The sequence below is a fragment of the Typha angustifolia genome, chromosome 9, assembly GCF_048772165.1.
Source record: "Typha angustifolia cultivar Huaian chromosome 9, ASM4877216v1, whole genome shotgun sequence".
Lineage (NCBI taxonomy): Eukaryota > Viridiplantae > Streptophyta > Magnoliopsida > Poales > Typhaceae > Typha > Typha angustifolia.
The window spans coordinates 5,349,313-5,374,743 of record NC_133247.1 but is presented as its reverse complement, the minus strand read 5'-3'; the positions used below and the strand labels follow the sequence as shown (position 1 = coordinate 5,374,743).

General features: G+C 35.9%; 1 protein-coding gene across 1 annotated transcript; it reads left to right on the top strand.

Annotated features, from left to right (window-relative positions):
* Positions 1-3,157: 3,157 nt before the first annotated feature.
* Positions 3,158-5,435, top strand: LOC140767198 (zinc finger protein WIP5-like). Its single transcript, XM_073107026.1, has 2 exons — positions 3,158-3,997; positions 4,795-5,435. The coding sequence occupies exons 1-2, from the start codon at positions 3,341-3,343 to the stop codon at positions 5,257-5,259; spliced, it is 1,122 nt and encodes a 373-aa protein (XP_072963127.1). The 5' UTR covers positions 3,158-3,340; the 3' UTR covers positions 5,260-5,435.
* The last annotated feature ends 19,996 nt before the right edge of the window (positions 5,436-25,431 follow it).

Genomic DNA, 25,431 nt, shown 5'->3' with positions numbered 1-25,431 from the left:
GAATAGTCCTATATCTTTGCAATACTTTCTTGTAAGACTCAATAACTCTCTCTCTCTCTCTCTCTCTCTCTCTCTCTCTCTCTCTCTCTCTCTCTCTCTCTCTCTCTCGCTGCACGTACAAAGAAACAAAGTTAGAGATCATATTTTCTTCTCACCTCCAGACCCATCACTTGGGCTTAATTGAACAGTCTCGCTCAGCCTTCAATGCTACGAAAACATACTATAATATGTCCCTCCCCTCTCTCTCTCTCCCTCTCTCTTTCTCTCTCTCTCTCTCTCTCTCTCTCTCTCTCTCTCTCTCTCTCTCTCTCTGCTTACTGTTGTAATTTATTGTCCTCACTATCGACATGCTCAATTATACCTTCAAGCTTGTATGTCTGGTGGCCGTTGGGGCCTACCTCCTTGCACACGTTTCTAGCTCCTGCAGACCAAGAGAACATAAGAACTGTTAAGCATTTATTTACAATCGCTAAAGTGAACAGTGCCAATTTTGGGCATGATGGGCCCAACTCATTATCCCAATGGGCCTTAGGGGGCCAGGATGGGGCCCAGGTGTCCTTCCTTGCTCTCGACCTTGCCCACTGGTCTCAGCCCTCCGATGGCGATCCGACGGCACCATCCCGGCGTAGGGCCGGCATGTCATTTAAGGTTAGGGTGGTGGTGGTTTCTCTATCTTTTCCTTGTGTGTTTAAATGGAACTGAGAAAATTTCAGAATAATAATAATAATAATAAGACAATAATAACATCCTATTCTACACCGCACAATAATAACATCCTATCTCCTCAATTACACTAACTTTATATAAAGATATATTTTAGGTTTTTTAATTATGTATTTTAAAAATTATAATGAATAACTCTTTATTTAGTCAATAGTTGTTAGATTAAATTTAATTCAAGATATTTTTAGGCAATAAAAAGAAGGTTTTTTTGCACGTATATTCTTTAAAATAAAGTTATGTTAGATATTTGCATGTATATTTCTCAAAACATACTTTATTTACTTAGATGCCCTCCTAGATGAAAAAAAGAAAGTTTGGGTTTTGAAGTATACACATTTATGTTGAGGAGTATACAAATAAATAAGAGATTTTTGAATAAAATATATAGAAACTTTTTATAAGGGATCGAATAATAAATACCTAAACAATAAAGTTTTAATAATAATAATAATAATAATAATAATAATAATAATAATAATAACAAAGCAAAGGCTCCTCTCTTATGTCTTCTTCTTTTCTTTCTTTCTTTTTCTTTGCATTAAAAGTAATATAGAAAGCCTCCCAGAATTCAGTAAATCAAATATCTCTTATATTCATTCTTTCCTTTCCTTTCCTTTTAATATATGACAATGCAAAAGTTTATTGTCCATATTTGAAATTTGCTTCTTGACTGATATCTCAAAGTTGCATCTGAATTTCTACTCAGAGGGTGGGTATTTGAGTCTCTCGGACAACGATTTATGTTTTAAATTAAAACACTATAAGTTTTCACTATCTCCCAAGAAATATATTTACTTTTAAAACATATGAAATATCTTGCAGCAAAGTGATCACGAGTACTCCTGCGTCTTGAAGATGCTAATGGTGATGGTGATGTGACTGACTCAGACTTTAGCGGAACTGAGTAGCAAGTAAGGACATAGGAACCTTATATGGGGTTCTTTTTTCTATTTTATTTAGAAATTCTTTCATTTAGGCCTTCAAATTAGTAACTTTTTTTTTTAATCTTTAATAAACTTTTATTTTTCTACTCTCTTTCTACATAGAATTCAGAGTCTTAATTTCGTTTATTTCAGTGTTCTTGGGTGTCTAGGAGAGTCTGTCAGAACTTTCCATCTATGAGGGAGTGTCTTTTTATTGGATTAAGACTTTGAATCCCACGTTAATCTTCAAGAGGTCTAATTAATCCAGTTTTATTATTAATAAAACGCCAAGAATTCTTCTCACTTCTTGACATTATGTTCCTCAAAAGTTCATGCCTTTAATGTGGTACTGATGGCAATCAGAAAATAGATTAGAGATTAGCTTCCTGCTAGTATTCCTTCTCAAACTAACATATTAGGGTTCGCGGATCAATAGATTGAAGTTCATATTTATCTTTCGTAGCACTTCTTTGCATCATTATTACTCATTATTTGATTAAAAAATGACTAAGTTATAATCTCACTTATAATAATTGGTTAGCCCTCCCATAAACCTAGTGGATTAATTAGGTAAAAGATAGGAGCTGGATGTAATTTTGGCGTGCTTTGAACTGTGTAAAAATTATGACATATACTATATACATATATATTAAAGGTAGTATAGCTTCTAGGACCGGCACGATTAGATATACATAACATAAAAGCATTCAATCAAAATGCTTAAAGCTACTAGAGTGCAGGCCCACTATTTACGTCAAGCTCCTTCATAAATTACCTATTATTCCATGTAGTATTAGACATCATATGCTACTTGCCAATAGGATTTATAATCTCAGAGTAAATGGAAAAAAAGAGAGCATTATTGGCTGAATAAATCATAGTTCATTGTGGATAAAATAACCGATATTTCAGGATTTATCCTTAAGGTCTCCCGGACTTCCAGAAAATTTTATATGTGCATATATTTGTTTGTTTAGGAATAATGCTCAGTAACATAATAAGTTTTTATTTTATTGTATCACCCATTCTGCTTTTACTTATAAACAGATAATGAATATATATATTTGTCGTACTAATCCGGTGATGTATAATTAAATTAATTAGTTGTGCAAAATAAATAAAACAAAGGTGGTGATCTTACAAAATTAAAAACATTTTAATTTTCTCACATTTGTAAACAAATATATAAAAATGATGAAGAAAAGGAGAGAACTACTAGACTAGTAGAAAGCTTTGGGGAGTCAATCTACCTTTCTATTTTGTCAGGCAGGTGATCTCTCTCTCCCTCCCTCTCTCTCTCACTCTCTCTCTCTCTCTCTCTCTCTCTCTCTCTCTCTCTCTCTTACCCACATTTTGGATGAATAAAAGCACAACAGTTAGAAAGTTTTGGGAGTCAATCTTCTCCTCTTTGTCGGCCAGGTGACTTCCCAACCTCTCTCTCTCTCTCTCTCTCTCTCTCTCTCTCTCTGTCATCCCTCATACAAACACATGCTTTGGTTCCCATTGTTATGCTTGGATTTAGTGAAAATTTTCACTCCTCTTCATCCCCTTTAGACTTTTGGGCTACCTTTATCTTTTGGTGATTTAGTGCTCTCTCTCTCTCTCTCTCTCTCTCTCTCTCTCTCTCTCTCTCTATTAATAGTTTCCACATCTACCTCTCCTCCTCCTCCTCCCACAAAGGCCAAGCTCCATCCATGGCAGACCATCATACCAATTTCTTCAAAGGATACTTCAATTACTACTCCTTCTCCTCCAATCCTTCTCCTTCCCTACCCCTCCCCTCCTACAACTTGTACACCAACTATTCCAATTACACCACCACAACTTCCATACCAGCTCCAAAAACCCAATTCCAATTCCAATCCCCACCCCCCTCCCCTCCCCTAAGAGAAGCCCTCCCCCTCCTCAGTCTCAGCCCCACAAGGTACCCCCACCAAGAAGACCAAGAAGACACCTCTTGCAGTGCCTTTGAGGAAGATGATGTTGCTATTTATAATGGTGGGAAGAGCAAAGAAGTAGTCTTGGGTGGTGGTGGTGGTGGTGGTGGTGGTGAAGGTATCAACACAAATGATGAGGATGAGGCAGTCACTGTGGCCCTCCACATAGGGCTCCCAAGCCCCAGCAGCAGTAGAGCTGATCACCAAATATCCATGGTCTCCTCCAACTCAGTGGATGAAGAAGACAAGGAGGGGGAGGAGGATGCCACTGCCATCCCTCTTGGCTACCCTACTATAGGGAGACTCACCAAAGGCCAATATTGGATTCCTACTCCCTCTCAGATCCTTATTGGCCCTACCCAGTTCTCTTGCCCTGTGTGCTGCAAGACCTTCAACAGATACAACAACATGCAGGTATGTACGTACATAGATACATATAATTTAATTGATAAAGTTTTTTTTCTCTCTTTTGCAATTATATATCTTTTGGTTTGTGTTTTGTGTGACTAGTAGAGAAGTAGTACTGCTGTTTTCTTTATGTGATTGAACTACACAGAGGTGGTGATGTTATCTCTGATATGCTTTGTCCATAGCGTATGCTTTTGGAGTTTGTGTGTTATTGTGGGGTTTGGCAGCTTTGAAGGGGATATTACTGAGGGAGCGTTCAGAGTTCCTTCAGACCTGCTCAAATGGCTAGCTTCTGAAGAACAGGAAACTCCCTTCAATCTTCTGCACCACATGCCCAAACAGTCCTGACCTTAAAATTCTCTCAGTCCACATGAAAAGTCTATACATCTCTATTTGCTCTCTCTCTCTCTCTCTCTCTCTCTCCAACTCATCAGCTTCTCTGCAGTAAATTTTACTTCATGGTTCTTGCCAATGCATGTGAGTCCATACTTTGCAAACTCCTTAGGGCTCTAGACTGACAGAATCCAATGGCAACAGTCCTTCATCAAATCAGAAAGCCTAGAGATCAGTGCATCCCTTTCATCTCCCACCTCATCTAAAAGGGCCAACTCAACCTCCCCCTCTCTCTAGTTAACTTCTCCATGAATGATATTAGAAATTAACAGCATTTCTTGCTCTCATTAATTCTTCTTCTGTACACACATATGCTTCATGATGAAGATCATATGATAAAAAGAAAATCTTTTTACTCAAGAGTTATCACTAACTGATCTTTTAACAATTAATCCAATATTGATGATTAGATGCACATGTGGGGGCATGGATCACAATACAGGAAGGGACCAGAATCCTTAAGGGGCACCCAACCCACAGCCATGCTGAGGCTTCCATGCTACTGCTGTGCACCAGGTTGCAGGAACAACATAGATCACCCAAGATCAAAGCCACTTAAAGATTTCAGAACTCTTCAAACTCACTACAAGAGGAAGCATGGGATCAAGCCCTTCATGTGCCGCAAGTGCGGCAAGGCGTTCGCCGTGCGCGGCGACTGGAGGACGCATGAGAAGAACTGCGGCAAGCTTTGGTACTGCATCTGTGGGTCGGACTTCAAGCACAAGAGATCACTCAAGGATCACATCAAGGCCTTCGGCCACGGCCACGCCGCGTATGGGATCGACTGCTTCGAAGAGGACGACGAGCCGTCGTCGGAGATTGAACAGGATGATCATGGTAGGAGGAGGACTAAAGATGATCATGGGTTTAATTAGAAAGAACAAGTTGCTTGCTAGTGCCTAAAGATTAGCTTTACAAAGTTTTACTCTTTTTCTCTTCTTTTGCTTTTTCTTTCAATGTGGTTTACAACAACAATGTGGGATCCTCTCTTGTAAGTAAAGCTTGGTTGATTTCACGGTACTTGAATGGAGAAAATGGATGCTTTGGTTAAGGTTCTACTTCTCTTTATTTATTTTATTGACTATTGCATGGGAGTTTGCATAATGCACTAGCTAGGTAGCATATCGTTGGAATGGAAGGCTAGGGTTGCAAGAACTAAGCTAGCAAAGATTAATTAGCTTTACAAAGTTAGTCCTTCCTTTCCTTTCCTTTCCTTTCCTTTCCTTTCCTTTCTTTCTTTCTTTCCTTTCTTTTCAATACCAAATTGTAGGATCTTACCTTGTAAAGTTTGCTTTAGTACGACATGGATGGAGGCAATGGATGCCTTTGCATTGCACAGAATTTCCAGTTTATTTATGATTCATGAAGTTCTTGAGAACCACTGTGTGTGTGTGACATTGGTAGAGATAGCGAAAAAAAGTCCATATATACATGAAGAATTATATGTCTATTTGTGTAGAGAAAAGATGTAGAATTAAATGGTCTTAATTTGTTTAGATATTAAAAGATACATGTTTGTTCTCTCGAGTTCTTATCGACAATATAAATCCAGTTTAATTATTTGTGCAATAATTTTCATATCTATAGTACTCCATTCATCCACTTTTTTTATAATTGAACACAGCCAACACAATCAGCAATGCCATCTTTACTTTGCTCTTGGCTCATCTGGACAGATCTGATTTGTCGTGGAAGGGAAAGCAAGATGATGGTTGCTTAGATCTTTAACTCTCTTTAGTGAGCTCCTCTTTATCCTTTTCTTCCACTAATTACGACAATGATTAAAGCCTAATAAGGACTTAAAGTATGGTCCTTTCTTGTTCTTTTCTCACCCCGCACCCCGCACCCTTAAGCTTTACTTCTTTATTAGATTCTCAGCTTTGCAAAACCTAAACTCAAAAAAGAGCCATTCTTTAAGATATGCATGCGTGCATGGTTGCTAATTCTTCTTGTTTTCCAAGGTTCAATACTTGCATGTGTGCATCATATAGTTTATTTAGTGATTAACTTTCCTAGTACCTAGCTGGCTAGAATTTAATATTTGACTGGAATCCCTTTTTGTTCATAAAGGAAGAGGAGGTGATCAATGGCTGCTAACCGTAGCAAGATTATAGTGCAGCAAAGAGAAGAGAGATGTAGATCTCATGCTTTACTTTATGGTGGCCGTACCTAGAGGCCTTTCACCTACCCAAATCAATCCCTTTTGTTTATTCTTGTTCTTCCGTGATCAGTCATGCCCTCTTCTGCGACTGATGGCAGTAACAAAGCTGCCAAGAGGAAAGGGAAATAAGAAAAAGAAAAGAAAAAGAAATCAGATGAGTCCCTAAATATATTTCTCCTTACAAGAAATGCAGTTGGAAGGGCTTTTCATACTCCTGCAAAACTTCTTCTCTCTTCTTTCTTGTTTGTTGGATTTGATGCTTTGTGCTTTGGGATGGTGAATATGTGCTTTCGTTTGATGGATGGAACATATGCCATGAGATATTCAAATCAAATGATTAGCTTGCTTTAAGGAGCAGGAAACATATGAGAGAGAGAGAGAGAGCTAGAGATATTTAGTGAGAGATAGAGGAGAGAGAAGAGAGAATACTACTATATGAACTATAGTAGTATGCCAGCAGTAGTATAATTTATTACGGTGGTCAGTCCATAAATGAATCTTAGAAGCTTGGAGGGTGAGATCACTAAGGAGAGAATGGATCCTTGTGCCAGGGTTTTTCGTCAGAAGTATACAGAGATCTAGAGACACAGAGCAGTCAACAAAGGGCTTTTTGACAAGTCATATCAACTACAATTCATCCATCAAACTGTGTATGGACAGTGCAAAGGAGCACTACACAATAGTATCTCAAACAAAGCCTTTACCAGAAAACAAGAAGATAAATAAATAATAAAGCACAAAAAAATAACTTAGGCTCCACACTACCCTGACATTACTCAAGCATCATACCTTCTTTTGTCTTCTTTTACTCTCTTTTACTCTCTTTTACTAGTGTTTCTGTTACTTTTGGATATTTCTATTGTGGTGTCTAGGTAACAAAAGGGAGGCATGAGGTGAGAAGTGCTCTTGTTGTTTGCTAGGATTGTTGTTGCTGTGTTAAATCAGGAGTACTGATTCATGAGAGATGTTTTATTTTAGTAAAAAGTACTATAATATCAAGGTGTATAATTGCATATATTATATATTATATATATATATATATATGTATGAATAAATTAAGCTTTACGAAAAGTGATTCACGTCTAAAGATTAGTCTCAATAGGTATTTGATGATTATGCTTCAACCAAAGTAATCTTAATTATTTAAACACTTTGTGGCCTTCCTCTTTCTTTCTCATCCTCATTTAATATGAGTAATCTCTTTCCAAAACATACACATGATCAGTGTATAATTAACAATATACAGTCAACCAGTACTCTATATCACTTTTTGACTGACATGCTTTTATAAGATAAGTGTATAGTCATATATTATCAACCAGCGTATTGCTTTTGACTCCTAAAGAATAATAAATTCTAATACTAATTCAAATCAACACTTCCTTGGATTTGGAGAATTGATAGTTGTTTATTTTTTTCCAGCATTATCTTAATAATATCACATAGTCAACTCAATGTAACCAACATATAGTAAATGTGAGATGTAGTTGCTCTCATATTATCTATATGACATGACATAAATCCTTACTCCCACATGTCTCTTGAAACATTCCCAAGGAGCTCTCAATAAACCCAAATTAAATTGACATCCAAATGCTACAACAAAACTTGGCCTTATTTAATTTACTCTCATAGGTGCATGAGCCCCATCAAACAAAATAAAAGAAGAAAAAAAAATATATTCAATACAAAACTTACCCTTGGAACTATTGACTAGATGGAGCAAGGATGAGAGAATGGGGGATTCAATTCACAAGAGGATTGCCCACATTGGAACACCACAAGTGTGCATGTCTCTCTTGTCTGCTTAAAATTCCAATGACCCCATCTCTTCAATATTTAATATACTACTTATTTGTTTATTATTTATTTTTGCCATGTTCATGGCTTTGTGGTGGAGAACTGTAGTGTTGCTGTTACCTTTTTCAGGAGACCAACCAAGAATATAACAAAGTAACATATATATATATAATTCCTTGCTCCTGTTCACATTCTAACATTTATATGGGGACAGCTCGGCCTCCCATGAATGAAATCACGAGGTCTGGAGGTTTGGACGTAGCCATGCAACTCTAGATGCAGCAAAAAGCAAAGAGTTATTTATTATTCTAAGTTTGATTTTAGTTTCTTTTAATAACACGTTTAATTCTTTTTTAAAATTAAATACAAGAATAAATGTGTTTAGAAATCATCAACTTAGTTAGTCAGCGATTTTTAAATATAAACTACTAAATTTTATATACTCTAAATAATTTATTAAATCTTAGAAGAAAATTTTAAATAAGTCGTTGACTACATTTGCGACGTATATAAAGATATTTTGTTCCCTCAAGCTTGGCATTTTCTTTGAGAATTAAATGTTTTTATATAAATCGTTAATTTAGTTGGTGATTTATAATTTAAAAGTTAGCGGTCTTTAAACATATCTAATCTTGTATTTAAATTTTCTAGTGTATTATGCACATAAAATAAAAGTTTATGGGAGTGTTGTGTAAGGATCTTCCTGTGTACACTTCCAGAAAGTGGCAAGTAAGTCATCTTTCGCTCTTTAATATTATTCCCACGGTTATATTGTAATTTTATGCAATTCAAGCTCCCATTGTAGAACACGCAGGCAGGGTAGTAAAATCCAGTATATGAGATGATAGGAGAAGTGTGAAGTATAAACCTTCATGGAATAAAAAGATAGGACATGTAGACAATGATATATTAATTAATGGGTCCACAATCTACATGTTTAAAACGAAGTATATATGAAATCACTAGCAATGGAAGGAATTTATCAAGAACCATAATAAAGTGAAAAGGTGTAAATCTATTAATAGTAAGAGGGGAAGATTTCATATCTTATCCTCAACTTATGCTAGATTTTTTTTTAAAGATTTTATTACTTATTCTTTTCGGCTGGCTCTTTCCAACCTAATTGTATTAGAAGAAACAAGACTTAGTCTGCGGAGAAGATTCAAGAAAGCTAATGAGTCCTTATGTATGCTCTAATACTAATTGAAAATACTTATAATATAAACATTATAGGAGACGAATCTATCTATATATGCTCAGATGTTTATTATAAAGAGATATAGAATAAAAAAAAATAATCTCAAACACAAGCAATTTTTACGTGGAAAACTTTAAATCGAGTAAAAATGTCTTTATACTCAGATTGAAATAAATCTCTAAAATCTATAGAAATTACAAGGAGCTTATCATCTGTTGATTTTCTTGACTCAATCTATAATAATCTTACTCGTTAAACCTTGTGATGAACTGCTTTCATGATCGATTTTTTAATTTCAGTAATCCTCGAGATTGATACTTCTATTTCAGTGACCATCAAGATATAGTTCTTAGATATCTATGTAGATACATTGAGTTGAGAGAGATTTAATATATTTCATCTAAAGCCATTAAGGTTATTCAAAAGTCTATCTATAACAGCGATGGACAATTCCAAGGGTTAGGTTCTTGTAACCCTAAAAATATTCTTCATATAAAGTAAAAGATCTCAAAAGATTCCACAAAATTCTCTAAGTTGATAAAGATTTGCAAGACGACTTAAAGTTGCCTCTGAACTTCGTTTTCCTAAATTTTGCTACTTCAAGAAATGTAATATTTGTAATTTCAATTATTCTGATTAGTGTTCGAACATGGTGACCTGAGAATTTCCTTTTAAGTTGAGGAATTACAATACAACTTTCACGCAATGTGTGTGTGTGTATACATATATTTAAAACAAATGTCATAGACTAGAATTCTTAAGAATAATTTTAAAATCAATTTTTTATTTTAATATATTTTATCAAACATCTTATAATTTATGCATATGTTCATGTATAAAATATAGGCACATTACATAGATAAAAGTTTGTTTTAAAATATAATTTACTAATTACATACGTATAAATAAAATGTTATAATATAAAATTCAAGTTTCGCAGGGAGAACCATTCTCAAGTATAAAATCTAGACGCAATGCGTAAAATAAATTTCTGTTTTATAATACAATTTACTAATTACATATGTATAAATAAAAGGTTAGTAATATAAAATTCAAGTTTCTCAGGGAGAACCATTCTCAAGTATGAAATTTCTCCTTCTAGGATTCAGGAGTAGTCAAGATAGTCAAGACCACAATTATGTTAAGATATTGAGATGCTTGGTTTGATCCATTCACCTTATTAAAAGCTAGAAAGCTTTGAATGTGCATAAGATTCTCCGAGTTGTGGACACTAATTGGGTCCCCTTCCTTTGGGGAATATGGTTTGAGTCTTGAGAGAGAAGAAAGGCAACAAAGGGAGAAACAAAATGTGATCAAAAGACTAAAGGGGAAAAAGTTAAGGCAGGTTGTGACAAAAGAACATTTATAGGCTTCTTTCTTCTATCTAGGACCATAAGAGAGAGAGAGAGAGAGAGAGAGAGAGAGAGAGAGAGAGAGAGAGAGAGAGAGAGAGAGAGAGAGCCAAAGGTTGACGTTCATGTCCATGATCCTAATATCAAATCGAATCAAAGGATAATGCCAAGGAGACTTGTCATCACAAAAGAGATAAAGATGGGAGGCTATTTGCTTGGGTCTTATCTACCAAAGCAACTATTATATGTTTAAAGTAAAAGAAACCCACGTCTTTGAAAAGCCTATACTTCAAAGCAAACCCACAAGCACAAAAGTGTGAATATAAACAGTTCTCCACATTGGTATTTCATCATTTGTTGGTTAAGAAATTGAAATTTTGATGTGCATATAGGAAAATTTGGCCACAAAAATTAATACCAGGATCAAAATTATAATGCTTTCAACTCACCCTCAAATTAAAAATATTAAATAGCTCGAGATATTTTAGTCGGCGTAGGAAATAGACTTAACTTAAATGAACTCGTAGCAAAATTCAAGCTTATGACTTTTAGTCTAATACCATGCATATTAAATTACCAACTATTCTAAAAGCTTGAATCACAAGTTGAAATCGGTTCAAATTCACAAGTTTTTAACTGTAATTCCCCCCAAATTGGTGCAGTAGATCCTGTAATGCACTGTACTTAAGGAATCCTTCTGCAACTGCTATGTGGCAGAATCTCATGGACCACCTTAATAAAGTTAGAAAGTAATCGTATTCAAGTGGAGGTATGATGATGTTAACTCCAAAAGACTTGAAGTTATTCTGTTCAGCTATAAATGATGCAATCATTCAGGGAAAAAAAAAATTAAACCTGCTGCATTTGAGCTAGAATGAATTAGAACTTGTATCTTTCAAAAGCTGAGAAATTAATCTAATATGATCTCTAACTTTTTACTTCACAATTTTCACATTGTTATTTGATGTCTTGTATGTTTAATGATAAGATGAAAACAAGAAGAAATGAGATACTAAGATGTGGGAAAGAATAAGGATAGCATATTTGTTGATAGAGATAAAAGGTGGAGGATGCTATAAAGGGGGTTATTGGAAGAAAAAGTTCTAAAAGGTAAGAGGAAGTGAATTTTGATTCTCTTTTGAAAAACCTATCTTTACAACTAGAGTCTGGTTCTTATTCTACAAAATGTACAACTTGCAAAGAGATTCTACTAGCTTACTTATCTAAACTAAAGCTTAAGCTCATATAATTAAGAGGGTAGTTAGTAAATACCTCTATATATCCTTCTCTAATAAAATCCTATTAAGCTTACCTATCCCTTGTGAATTAATTAACCTTCTTTCAGAAATATGCTTAAGTGTGGTCAATATATATACCTAAGTTAGGCAAGTTTTTCTACTTCAGATGAGAGAGTAGGATAAAATTAATTATCACTCATTTTCTTATCAAAATGGAGTGACCGACCAAACTAGTTTTATTTAATTTTTATTTATTGAAATAGATTGTTCCTTAAATTTATTACTAAAATAGAATTTTTTATTATAGCAATACCTAAAACACCGAACTCATAAATGCTTTACGTTTTTACTCAATCGTTAACTAGTTTAGCATTTTTATGTTATAATAAAATGCTAAAATATTTAGCGTTTTATTTGTAAGAATCTATTTAAATTAGTATCTCAACCGCTTACATAGAAACTTTATTTTTATATTAATAGAGTTTTATTTTAGAAGTAAAATGTTTATGAGTTCAGCATTTTTTATAAGGCTATGGTGTAATAGACTCCTTTTAATAATAAGTTTCAGTACTCATCTATATTGATAAATAATGTTTAGAACATAACTAGTTTAGTAAAAAAAACTATGTTAAAATTGCATATAAACTTTTAATTCGCATTTAAAATATATACATAAACCAAACACTAAGTTGAGATGATAAAGAATAGTGTATTTTATATATATATATATATATCACATTATTCTAGCAGTACGGTCGACAAAAGGAGCATAATGTGATCAGTTTAAAGACTACACAAGGAATAGAGCCTCTTGAATTGCCTCATTTTTCTCACTTTCTTGTTTTTATCTTCTTTCTCTATCTAGGGTTAATACTTTGATCCAAGGACGTCTCTGACATGGGAATATTGCCCTAAATCTTAGGATCCTAACTCAAAACTATCAGAATCTATAAGCTCAATTAAACAGTTACTGACCTAGATTAGTACAAACCCCACAACAGGGTGTGTCCCAAATCAACCTACTAAGCTGATGCTCCGAAATTTGGACGGCACCGATTCGCCCCGATCCACGATCGGACGGCTAGGACGACACTGGTTCTTCGGAGCAATTTATAACAGGGGTGAAACATGAATTTTGACTGCAGAAAAAAGAAAAAGAAAAAAAAGAGATCAATATGATCTCTCACTGCCAAATTCCTTACAAGCAGGTATACGGCCTGAGTTGGAAATAAAATCGCTGTCGGATAAAAAGAAAAAAGAAAAAAAAAAGGTAGAGAGGAAATAATATCACAAGGGATTGAAAGTTAAAAAAAAATTTAAAAAAATTTAAAATTTTTTTTAAATGAAAAGTTGGGCACTTGACGACATTTATTGCCTTCTGACTGAGCACCCACTGTGATCTCTGAGCTTGAAATAGTAAAGCAGGTGAGAAGCCCAATTTTTAGGCCCATAAAAAAAGCCCATCAAAAGGATCTAAAATTCAATTCAAATTCTTCTCATCTTGGAGAAAAGTTTTCATTTTTTTTTTCCTTTGGCATTTTTAAGGTAAATTCTACAATATATATTTTTATTATTCTCATAATGAGTTATTTATTTCAAAAATAAGTGTTATTATGTTCGCTTATATTTTAGATTAATAGTGTAATATTAAAATGAAAAAAAAAAAATATATATATATATATGTTATAAAAAATTACCTTGAATACTCTTTGATTTAATATAAAATAGGTTGGTATGATAGATCAAGAGTAAATTAGTAATTAAGTTAGCGTGTAGTATTAGATATAATTTTGTAGATAAGAAAAATTCTTACATTATGTAACTTTTTTCCTTTTATTCAAACCCTACCTTATCTCTAGAAAACATCGGTCGTTTTCTTTCGTTAACAAAATTAGGGGTGACAATTTTTGACCCAACTCTATAGCTTGATGCAAATACAAAGACTTTAAATAGGATTGACTTTTATATAATCAAGTTTAAGTTATAAACCAGTTGACTCGTCTAACATGATTATTAATGGATCTATAATTTTTTTATCGTCACATTGGAAGAAATAAGGTCCAAATTTTCTGTATAAGCATTTTAGATCTTTATGATCACATCAAGAAGTTAATACCATATGTTAGTGTCTTTTAATCACATATAGGTAGCTATCTCCCAACAACCAACTAATCAATCTAGATATAAAATCAAAGAGATGAACTAATAATTAGAGATTGAAAAATAAATGGCTTATACTTGTATAATAAGTAAACAATAACTTAGGTCTATATTAGTATAGTAATACATATTTCTCACTCCTTCACTCTTCCGTCTAATATTTTTATATTTACTAATTACTTCAATCAATCATTATATTCTTCCTCTTCTCTCATTTTTTTTCATTTATGCATTATAAAAAGTATTTTAATTATTTGTCAAACTATTATTTTAACTTTATGTTACATCAAATATAACTATAGCAGTATTAACCTTATTTTACAAGTGAAAGTGAATGAATCAAAATATACATTCTCAAAATAAGCTGCCATGTAATTAATTTTGATACTTCATAGTACACACAAGGAAACAATACAAATCACTAGTCCATTTTTATGCCAATCAGAAGAAAAGATGAATGCAAACTATGAGAGACACAACCCCCTTACAATAATATCTTGAATGCCAAGCACTTTTCTTTGTGCCCCATAACTACACCACCCACTCAAAACCCTAGAGATCTTTGATTTATGCCCATAACTGCTGCTCCTCTCGTTCCTCTATATAGAGTGATGAGCTGGGAGTTGCTTTATGTTGGTGTGTTTGAATCCGAAGTCTAGAATTTTTCTTCATTTTTTTTCTCCAGTCTATATGTCTAGGTATTAATGTAAGATAGACACTCCCCTTCCCAATAAAGTCTGAGAAAGTATTTAGTGCTACTTTCCACTTCAGTTGAAGAAGGGCTTGTGCTCTCTCCTTTAGTCTCAAGTTGGGTCATCTCTCATTCTCTTCTTATTCCCACTACATCAAGATCAATATCCTATAAAAGAGAAGGATCCCAGGCATGGTGGAGAGGAGAAAAGGCATCATTGTTTGGAAGAAAGAGGCTCCTATGAACCCTCTAGTTCATAAGCTCCCATGCTCAACCATGGATGAAGACTAGGGCATGAGCTCTCCCTTTTCCTATATGTGCTAATGAAAGGACCATAAATACTTTTGCAGTGATTGATACCTTTATGTCATGTATGACATTATTATTATTATTATTATTATTATTTTCTCTAGATGCATTCACTGTCATTGAATTGGTAATGTGAATGCAGCAAGATCATGCTATTGACAGCGAATGTAAAATGATCCCAGGGACATTGCACCTTATGAGACGTCATAATCATGTAGAAACATAGGTACTAGAAGTAGTGAATGGAAATGTCACCATAAATTGGAATGATAGAGCCTTTTAAGATCAACTTGAACTCTTTATGGTTAATAACTCAAGCTCAAAAAAATAAAGATGTTCTATATTGGACAACTAATGTTTTTATAACAACTAGTGCAGTGAAAATAGAAAAACAACCCTGAGTGAGGGTAAATGGGCCCCGGTTAGGAGTGTCAAAACGAATGAGCAGCTCGGTTAAAGTTCGGGCTCGGCTAAGCTCAAGCCTAAACAAATCTTTTGGTTCAAATTGAATTTTCAGCCGAGCTTTGGTGGGAGCCGGCTTACTCAAGCTCGACTATAAAAGAAATATTTATTAGTATTATATATAAGTATGTTAGGTTTTTATTTGTTGGCAATTGTGTACAAAATATTCTAAGTGTATTTTTTCATGTATATGAACTTTACACAAGTCTAGAATATCACTGGTGTGAAGAATTTCAAGATCATTGGAGAAAAGCCGTCGCGTTCTCAGCCGCGTTCACAAGCGCGTTCGAACGCGGGCACTGCGTTCACACAGACAGAGAGCCGCGTTCACAAGCGCGTTCGAACGCGGGCACTGCGTTCACACAGACAGAGAGCCGCGTTCACAAGCGCGTTCGAACGCGGGCACTGCGTTCACACAGACAGAGAGCCGCGTTCACAAACGCGTTCGAACGCGGGTACTGCGTTCACACAGACCGAGAGCAGCGTTCACAAACGCGTTCGAACGCAACCTGAAGAATTCAAGCTGTCGCGTTCGAACGCACTTGGGCCCGTTCGAACGCAAGTGAGATTAAGTTAGGCCGTTCGAACGCACTCGGGCCGCGTTCGAACGCACCTATGAAGTTTGCAATTTATTGGATTTTCGTGAGTACGAATATTACTTGGATTTGGAAATATCTTGGAGATCATATATAAGGATAGTGTTGCCCTAACTCTATGAGGGTTGAAGGAGATTATTCAAGGAGACCTTTTGGAGGCTACATTGGTTCTTCAACAAACAAGGCCCTTCGCATCTAAAAATCTTAATCTTTCGTCTTAAGGGCTATCTAGACGAAAGATCAATCTCGAGGGTTATTGAGATTGAACTTCAATCACAAGAAGCAGTGAATCGTGGGTTCTAGCGATCAAGACTGAGAGGAACAAAGTCGTTTGGATCGACGGGTTGTTTTGTGAGTCAGTCTTGTAACTGCTACTATCATAGTGATTGGTTTTGATCCGAGTTTGGATCCGTGGTTTTTTACCGTTTGGGTTTTCCACGTTAAAATCTTGGTGTTCATCTTTACTTTCGTTCTTTATATTTCTTCGATCTTTTACTTAAGCGAACGAGCGAGATCATTGCCTAGTATTTAGATACATACGTGTGTCTAGGGGTTTTTTCAATTGGTATCAGAGCAGGTTCTCTCACCCTTTGAGAGAGATCTATTAGGCATGGATTTTCATAGAGATGGACCATCATCTATTAGACCTCCTATTCTAGATGGATCAAATTATGGATATTGGAAAGCTAGGATGAGAGCTTATTTGAAGTTTATAGATGAGAGAGTATGGATGGCCATTGTGAACGGTTGGAGTCCACCAATGTACATGGTGAATGATGAGTTAGTTGAGAAACCGATTGAGTCATGGGATAAAACAGATTATGAAAAAGTTGGCTGGAATAGCAAAGCAATAAATGCAATTTTTAGTTGTGTTTCCTCGGAAGAATTTAGAAGAATATCTACTTGTAAAATAGCAAAACAAGCTTGGATGATCTTAGAAACAACTCATGAAGGTACTATGGCTGTAAAACTTTCGAAACTTCAGAGGTTGACTACTAATTTTGAAACCCTACGTATGGAGGAGAATGAAACATTTGATGAGTTCTATGCAAAGTTAAGTGATATAGTCAATTCCAGTTTCAACCTAGGAGAGAAAATTCCTGAAAATAGAATTGTCCGTAAGATCCTTAGGTCTCTTCCAGAAAGGTTTCAGGCGAAAGTCACAGCTATTGAGGAAAGTAAGGACATTGATTCTATGAAAGTTGAACAATTGGTAGGAAATCTACAAACATTTGAGTCCAGTCTTTCAAAACCGAGGAAGTCCAAAGGGATAGCTCTATCCACTGTTGAACAAAATTTAGAGGAGTCTGAAGATGAAGGTGATTTAGATGTTGAGATGTTGGCTATGTTTGTCAAAAAGTTTAATAAATTCTTTCGGAAGCCAAACAAGTTGAATACTGAAAAGTTTGAAAAAAATAAAATTTTTTTGAAAAAGAAGAATACTGTGACTTCGAATACAGGTGGTAGCAACAACAATGTCAAACAGAAAAATAAGAATTCTGAAAATAAAGTTCAATGTTTTGAATGTTCTGGTTTTGGACACATCGCACAAGAATGCCCTAATCGTCTTAAGAGAAAGGGCAAAGCTATGAAAGTTACTTGGGATGATTCAGATGAATCTAATGATGATTCTGATAAAGACGAAGAAAACTTTGTAGCCTTTGCCTCTTCTCTGCTTAATACTGACTCTGTTGATGATACTGATAGTACAGATGATCTTGATATGCTACCGGCTGAGGAAGATGAATCTGAAATTCAAAAGGCATATAATGACTTGTACCTGGAGTCGTTTAAACTCAAGAAAAACAATCTTAGACTACTTCAACGACTCAAGGAAATTGAACCAGAAAGAATTCAATTTGAGGAGAAGTACAAGTTGGAGCTTGAACTGTTAAAGACCTTTCTGAACAACTTGACAATGCGAAAAATAAAATGAAGGCTGATGAAATTGAACTAGAGCGATTGCATAAGGAAGTTACTTTTCTAAAAGGGAAGAACAAACTGGACGAGATTCTAAAAGCTCAGATCTTTGGAAAAGACAGGTATGGTGTTGGATATACTGGTAATTCAAATAATAATAAAACTGTTTTTGTTTCTGCAGGTATACAAAAGGAAGAATACCTGAAGCCATCAATCGTATTTTCAAAGCAATCCTGGATGAATCCTTCAAAATTGAAGATGAATCTACAAACTGGTGAATCTTTGACGGCACCAAAGGTAAACTTTAGTCACACTCCTCGACAAAAGGTGAGTAGAAAAGGGTCTGTTCCGACATGCTATCATTGTGGCATTCTAGGGCATATTCGACCTCATTATAAATTTTTGCAAAAACCTAGAACTGCTTTCATTTATGGAATGAAAACAAAAACCATATGGGTCAAGAAAAGTGATTTGAAATGTTATGTTGTGCATACAGCCTTGAAAGCTTTAAATTCTGATTTATGGTATTTAGACAGTGGCTGTTCAAGACATATGTCGGGTGACAAGTCGTTATTTTCTAATCTTGAAAAACATGAAGGGAGAGTTGTGACATTCGGAGATGGTAATTCATCAAAGGTAATAGGTAAAGGAAAGGTAAGTACTCTAGGGATTCCTAGTCTCGAAAATGTTCTTTATGTTAAGGGCTTGAAAGCTAATTTACTGAGCATCAGTCAATTTTGTGATGAAGATTATGAGGTAAAATTCTCCAAAAATGATTGTACTGTTCTAGATCATGATGGTAATGTTATATGTTATGGATCTAGAACATCTGATAATTGCTATGTCGTTGGAACTTCACATAAACTGAAATGTAACAGTGCGTCTTTCGATATTGTAGATCTCTGGCATCAACGTCTTGGACATGTGAATCACAAGGAATTATTTACTCTGTCCAAACATGAAGTGGTAAGAGGAATACCTAAGATAAAAGAAATGTCAAAAAGAGTGTGCGGTTCGTGTCAAATTGGAAAACAAATTCGTATCTCACACAAGAAGGTAAATGCAGCTACCACTGACCGTGTGCTACGATTAGTTCACATGGACTTGATGGGTCCAACGAAAACCGAAAGTCTTGGAGGTAAACGCTATATATTCTTAATTGTCGATGATTACTCCAGATATACCTGGGTTGCCTTTCTACGTGAGAAGTCTAAAACCTTTGAAGTTTTTAAATCACTGTGCTTAAAATTGCAGAATGAAAAATCTACAACCCTAGTTAGGATTCGTTCTGATCATGGTAGAGAATTTGAAAATGAAAATTTTTCTATATTTTGCGATTCTCTTGGTATTCAACATGAGTTTTCAGCTCCTATAACTCCACAACAGAACGGGATTGTTGAAAGAAAAAACCGAGTTGTGTAGGAAATGGCTAGGGTTATGCTTCATGCTAAAAAGGTTACTCAAAGGTTTTGGGCAGAGGCGGTCAATACAGCGGTACATGTAATAAATCGTGTTTATCTAAGACCAGGTACAAATATGACTGTTTATGAAATCTGGAAAGGTAAGAAACCTAGTGTTAAATATTTTCGAGTTTTTGGTAGTAAATGTTATATCTTGCGTGATCGAGAATATTTGACTAAATTTGACACTAGAAGTAGCGAAGGCATCTTTTTGGGGTACTCGAATAATAGTAGAGCCTACAGAGTATTTAACCTTGAAACTTCTACTGTTATGGAATCTGCTAATGTTATGATAGATGAATCCTCGACTGACTTAACTAAAGCTACTTCTATTTCTGTTTCTGCATATACATATTATGAAGAAATAGGAAAGGAGCTTGATCTTGAAATTGAGAATAAGGATGAGGACAAAGTTGAAATGAACAAAAATGACTGCAACGTACCGGAACCATCTGCTAGAGTGAAATCAAATCATCCACTGTCACAAGTGATCGGAGACGTGAATGGACCGATTAAGACAAGACGACAAATCCAAAGTGAGGTATCATTTACTTGTTATACATCTTCTTTTGAACCTAAAAATGTGAAAGAAGCATTGTTAGACGATTCTTGGGTAAATGCTATGCATGAGGAATTAGAGCAATTTTCTAGGAATGATGTTTGGTATTTAGTTCCTAGACCTAAGAATGTGAACAAAGTGGATTTACAAAAATAAAAGTGATGAACATGGCAATATAGTTCGAAATAAAGCCAGACTAGTAGCACAGGGATACACTCAGGTTGAGGGTATAGATTTTGATGAGACATTTGCACCTGTTGCTAGATTAGAGTCTATTCGTATACTGCTTGCCATTGCTTGTCATTTAAAATTTAAATTGTTTCAAATGGATGTTAAAAGTGCTTTCTTAAATGGTATCCTGAATGAAGATGTTTATGTGGAACAACCTAAGGGTTTCGAAGATCAAAAATTTCCTTCTTATGTTTTTAAATTGAAAAAGGCTCTTTACGGGCTAAAACAAGCTCCGAGAGCTTGGTATGAGAAGTTGACCACCTTTTTAGTGGATGCGGGGTTCACTCGAGGGGGAGTGGACAAGACATTATTCATTAGACGTGAAAACAAGAGTTTAGTTGTGGCACAAATATATGTGGATGACATTGTCTTCGGGGCGACGAGTCAATTATTAGCTAAGGAGTTTGCTGATCTCATGCACAGTCATTTTGAGATGAGTATGATGGGTGAGTTGAAGTTCTTTTTAGGGCTTCAAATTACTCAATTGGAGAGAGGGATTTTTATCGCTCAAACCAAGTATGCTAAGGATCTTGTGACTAAATTTGGTTTAGAAAATGCAAAACATGCCAGAACTCCTATGAGTACAACTACCAAACTAGGTAAGGACATGTCAGGAAAAAGTGTTGATCAGACAGTGTATAGGAGCATGATCGGTAGCCTTTTGTACTTAACGGCTAGTAGACCCGACATTGCATTTAGTGTCGGTGTGTGTGCTAGGTTTCAGTCTGAACCTAAGGAGTCACATTTGTTTGCTGTGAAACGTATCATAAAATATGTTAGTGGCACAGTTGATTTAGGTATCTGGTTTACTTATGACTCAGGTGCTATCATATCGGCATACACGGATTCTGATTAGGCAGGTTCATGTGATGATAGAAAAAGTACTTCAGGTGGATGTTTTTATATTGGAAACAATCTGGTTGCATGGCACAGTAAGAAACAAAACTCGATATCTTTATCTACTGCGGAGGCCGAGTACATTGCAGCAGGAAGTTGTTGTTCTCAGTTACTATGGATGAAACAGATGGTCAAGGATTATGGCATTGAACAAGATACTATGGTGCTTTATTGTGACAACATGAGTGCTATTAATATAGCACTTATTTAGGGATTTGTGCTTTGGACTGATTTTATTGGGATTTGTGTTCTTTTTAGTTTGCGAGTTTCTTTTGTTTCATTTTTTTTTTGGTTTTCTTTTACTCTGAAATTTTCTTTGGTTTCAGTTTTAGATTTGTCGAGGGTTTTTTTTTGTTATAAAAAAAAAAATTTGATGCACTCCTAGATTCAATAATATCCTCTTGACATAAAAATTTGATTTTTCTCTTGATTGTGAGTTATTATAGTCAATTTTGTCATCTTGTAGTATATTGTTTCAATTTTGAATTTGTCACTCCCTCGACTTCTATAATAATAACTTTTTAATGCCTCATAACGTATGTGTATTCTTGAGTGAGCATAATATCATGAATATTTTTTTTAAATAGCTCTCTATTAACTTTGATTTGCACAGTTTGACCTCATGCTTAGTTATCAAATATATTTTTATAAAAGATCAATGAAAAGGGCTGCAATGAGTTAGTGTGAAAGCCGTCTTGTTTCGAGTCCAGTTTGACTCAGTACATTATTTGCAAATGTTAATAAAAAAAAAATTGATATATGTGAATTTCTTCTTGCACATTGTTTGATTTGTATTTCAAGAAAAGGGCTACCTACTCATGTGTGAAAGCCATCATTGCACATATATGTTTCAATAAAAAAAATACAGGAAAAATTCCTGCTGTATTATGGAGAATAAGTCGAAAAGTGCAAAATTTCTATACTGAGTCGGTTTGACTACTGTGTTGCATCATTATTTATATAGTAAAGTTTGTTTAAGAAGATTGGTTCATGTTATCTATGATCATCTTGCATATGCATATCGTTATGATCAATCAAGATTAATGTAATTTTGAGTGATGCATTCGAATTGAGTATAATATGCTTTTGATGATTTGATTGATCTTGTATGACTTATTTCATTTGATTGTCATATTCTATGTCTTGATTATATTTTGGAATTCTAGAAGTGCATCTTCAAAAAGATTTTTACCTTGTTTTTAGTTAAATTAAATTAAAAAAAAAAGGGCGTTCGAACGAGGATTCTTGAGTTCGAACGCGGCGCGTTCGAACGCACGGACTGGTGCGTTCGAACGCACGCGTGGGTTCTTTAAATATTGCGTCCGAACCCAAGGGTTTCATCTTCCATTCTCCAAACCCTAAAAACCCTTCATTTTCCCCTTCTCAAATCTTCAAGATCTTGGTGTTTTTCATCGAATTTTTCACTTCAAATCCTTTTTGGGGGTCGATCTCCTCCGGATCTAGTGTCTTTCCACCAAAATTTTGAGTTTCTCCCCACATTTGCAAGGTATGATCATCTATTATTTTTTTTATATACACTTGCTTGATTTTGAGTGATGTGTGCGTTCTCAACTTTTGATCACGTTAATGTTCAACTCTTGATGGTTCTTGTGAGATTGAACGTGATATCTTAGCATTTTTCAAGTGCAAGATGTTTTTTTCTTTTGGGGCTTCATGGTTTTTACCATTTTTCTTTGGATTTCTTGTTATTTTTTTGGTTGCTTTCGAGAATGTATTGAATATTGAAACGTGTTTTCTTTTCAAGAATGCCTAAGAAAACGACGGTGACTAAGAAACCAAGGCCGCCTTCCTCGCCATCCTCGGCTCCCAAGTTTTCTTCAACAACGGCTGAGGGTCGTTACAAGCATAATTTTGGCACCCGTCCTGTTATCTGTGAAAGACCCGTAGTTATATCTGATTTTTCTGAGTTGGGGATTGAACAGATCTTTACTGACCGAGGATGGTTATCAGTGTGTCAGATGAGCGGGACTGCTTATGTGGAAGTTGTTAGAGAATTCTTTAGTAATGCCACGATTTTCGATCACTGTATACGTTCTACTGTTCGTGGTGTATCTATATACTTGGATTCCGATGTTATTCGTGCTGAACTGAGTTTGCCTGATGGTGAGTTTCAGTATCCGACGTCTGCTCCACTCCCTGATATAAATGACTATGCCGGTACAGTCCTGATCAAAGGGGAACGTTGGAAAGGTAACATGATGCCACATGCAAGGCTGACATCTGTGGCTCGCATGCTTCATCTCTTTTGTCTGTACAATGTCACCCCCAAGACTCGACATTCCAGCATTAGTTTGGATCGTGCGTTCCTTCTTCATGCCATGTTATCGGGAGTCTCTATTGACTTAGCTGCAGTGATCTATGATTCGATTCTCTCAGCTGCACAGAAAGAAGCACCTCGTGAGGGATTACCTTTTGGCATCTTTCTTACCAATTTGTGCACTCAGAGTGGGGTGCGAGTAGATGCTTCGGAACCTTCACTTACTTCGCAGAAACCATTGGATCGGATTACTCTGAAGCGGAGTCAAGCTCACGACCAGACGTCTCCTCTCAAACCGTCCTCTTCCGCCGCTGGTCGGTCATCGCATCTCGACAGTTCAGATGATAGCTCTGCCGATGACTCATCTCCCACTGATGGGGAGTTACCTCAGTACTCGGACCGGTTCGATCAACTTAGTACTCAAGTGCAGGATCTCCATTCCGCGGTGAATGATCTACGTACTGAGCAAATCCGTCAGGGAACTGTACTTGATTCCGTGTTGACGATTCTTCATCGTCAGTTTCCTCCGAGTTCTTAGTCTTTGGCATTTGTGCCAAAAAGGGGGAGAGAGTGTCTCAGTGGTTAAGTGTCTAGGTGTGTAGGGGGAGTATGGGCATAGGGGGAGTTTAGTGGAGTTTACTTGATGGTTGATCTTGGCATTTGAAACTTAACTTGAAGCAATTGTGATAACGTGTGTTTAATCTTTGTCTGTTTAAATTTTTGCTCTTGTGATAACTTGTGTTTTGATTTTTTTTCTATTTCAAGTTATTTTCACTTGATCTTGGATTGGTATATGTTTCCTTGCAGGGATTGATGTGCAAAATATTCTAGACTTGTTGATTGCTCAGTTTGAAATCTTTGTAATATCTTGTAACATAGGTGTTTTGTCACAAATTGCCAAAGGGGGAGATTGTTAGGTTTTTATTTGTTGGCAATTGTGTACAAAATATTCTAAGTGTATTTTTTCATGTATATGAGCTTTACACAAGTCTAGAATATCACTGGTGTGAAGAATTTCAAGATCATTGGAGAAAAGCCGTCGCGTTCTCAGCCGCGTTCACAAGCGCGTTCGAACGCGGGCACTGCGTTCACACAGACAGAGAGCCGCGTTCACAAGCGCGTTCGAACGCGGGCACTGCGTTCACACAGACAGAGAGCCGCGTTCACAAGCGCGTTCGAACGCGGGCACTGCGTTCACACAGACAGAGAGCCGCGTTCACAAACGCGTTCGAACGCGGGTACTGCGTTCACACAGACCGAGAGCAGCGTTCACAAACGCGTTCGAACGCAACCTGAAGAATTCAAGCTGTCGCGTTCGAACGCACTTGGGCCCGTTCGAACGCAAGTGAGATTAAGTTAGGCCGTTCGAATGCACTCGGGCCGCGTTCGAACGCACCTATGAAGTTTGCAATTTATTGGATTTTCGTGAGTACGAATATTACTTGGATTTGGAAATATCTTGGAGATCATATATAAGGATAGTGTTGCCCTAACTCTATGAGGGTTGAAGGAGATTATTCAAGGAGACCTTTTGGAGGCTACATTGGTTCTTCAACAAACAAGGCCCTTCGCATCTAAAAATCTTAATCTTTCGTCTTAAGGGCTATCTAGACGAAATATCAATCTCGAGGGTTACTGAGATTGGACTTCAATCACAAGAAGCAGTGAATCGTGGGTTCTAGCGATCAAGACTGAGAGGAACAAAGTCGTTTGGATCGACGGGTTGTTTTGTGAG

Coding starts and splice junctions, on each gene's coding strand:
- LOC140767198 (XM_073107026.1), top strand. CDS start 3,341: ATGGCAGACCATCATACCAATTTCTTCAAAGGATACTTCAATTACTAC. Junction 3,998..4,794: donor ACAGATACAACAACATGCAG/GTATGTACGTAC, acceptor ATTGATGATTAG/ATGCACATGTGGGGGCATGG.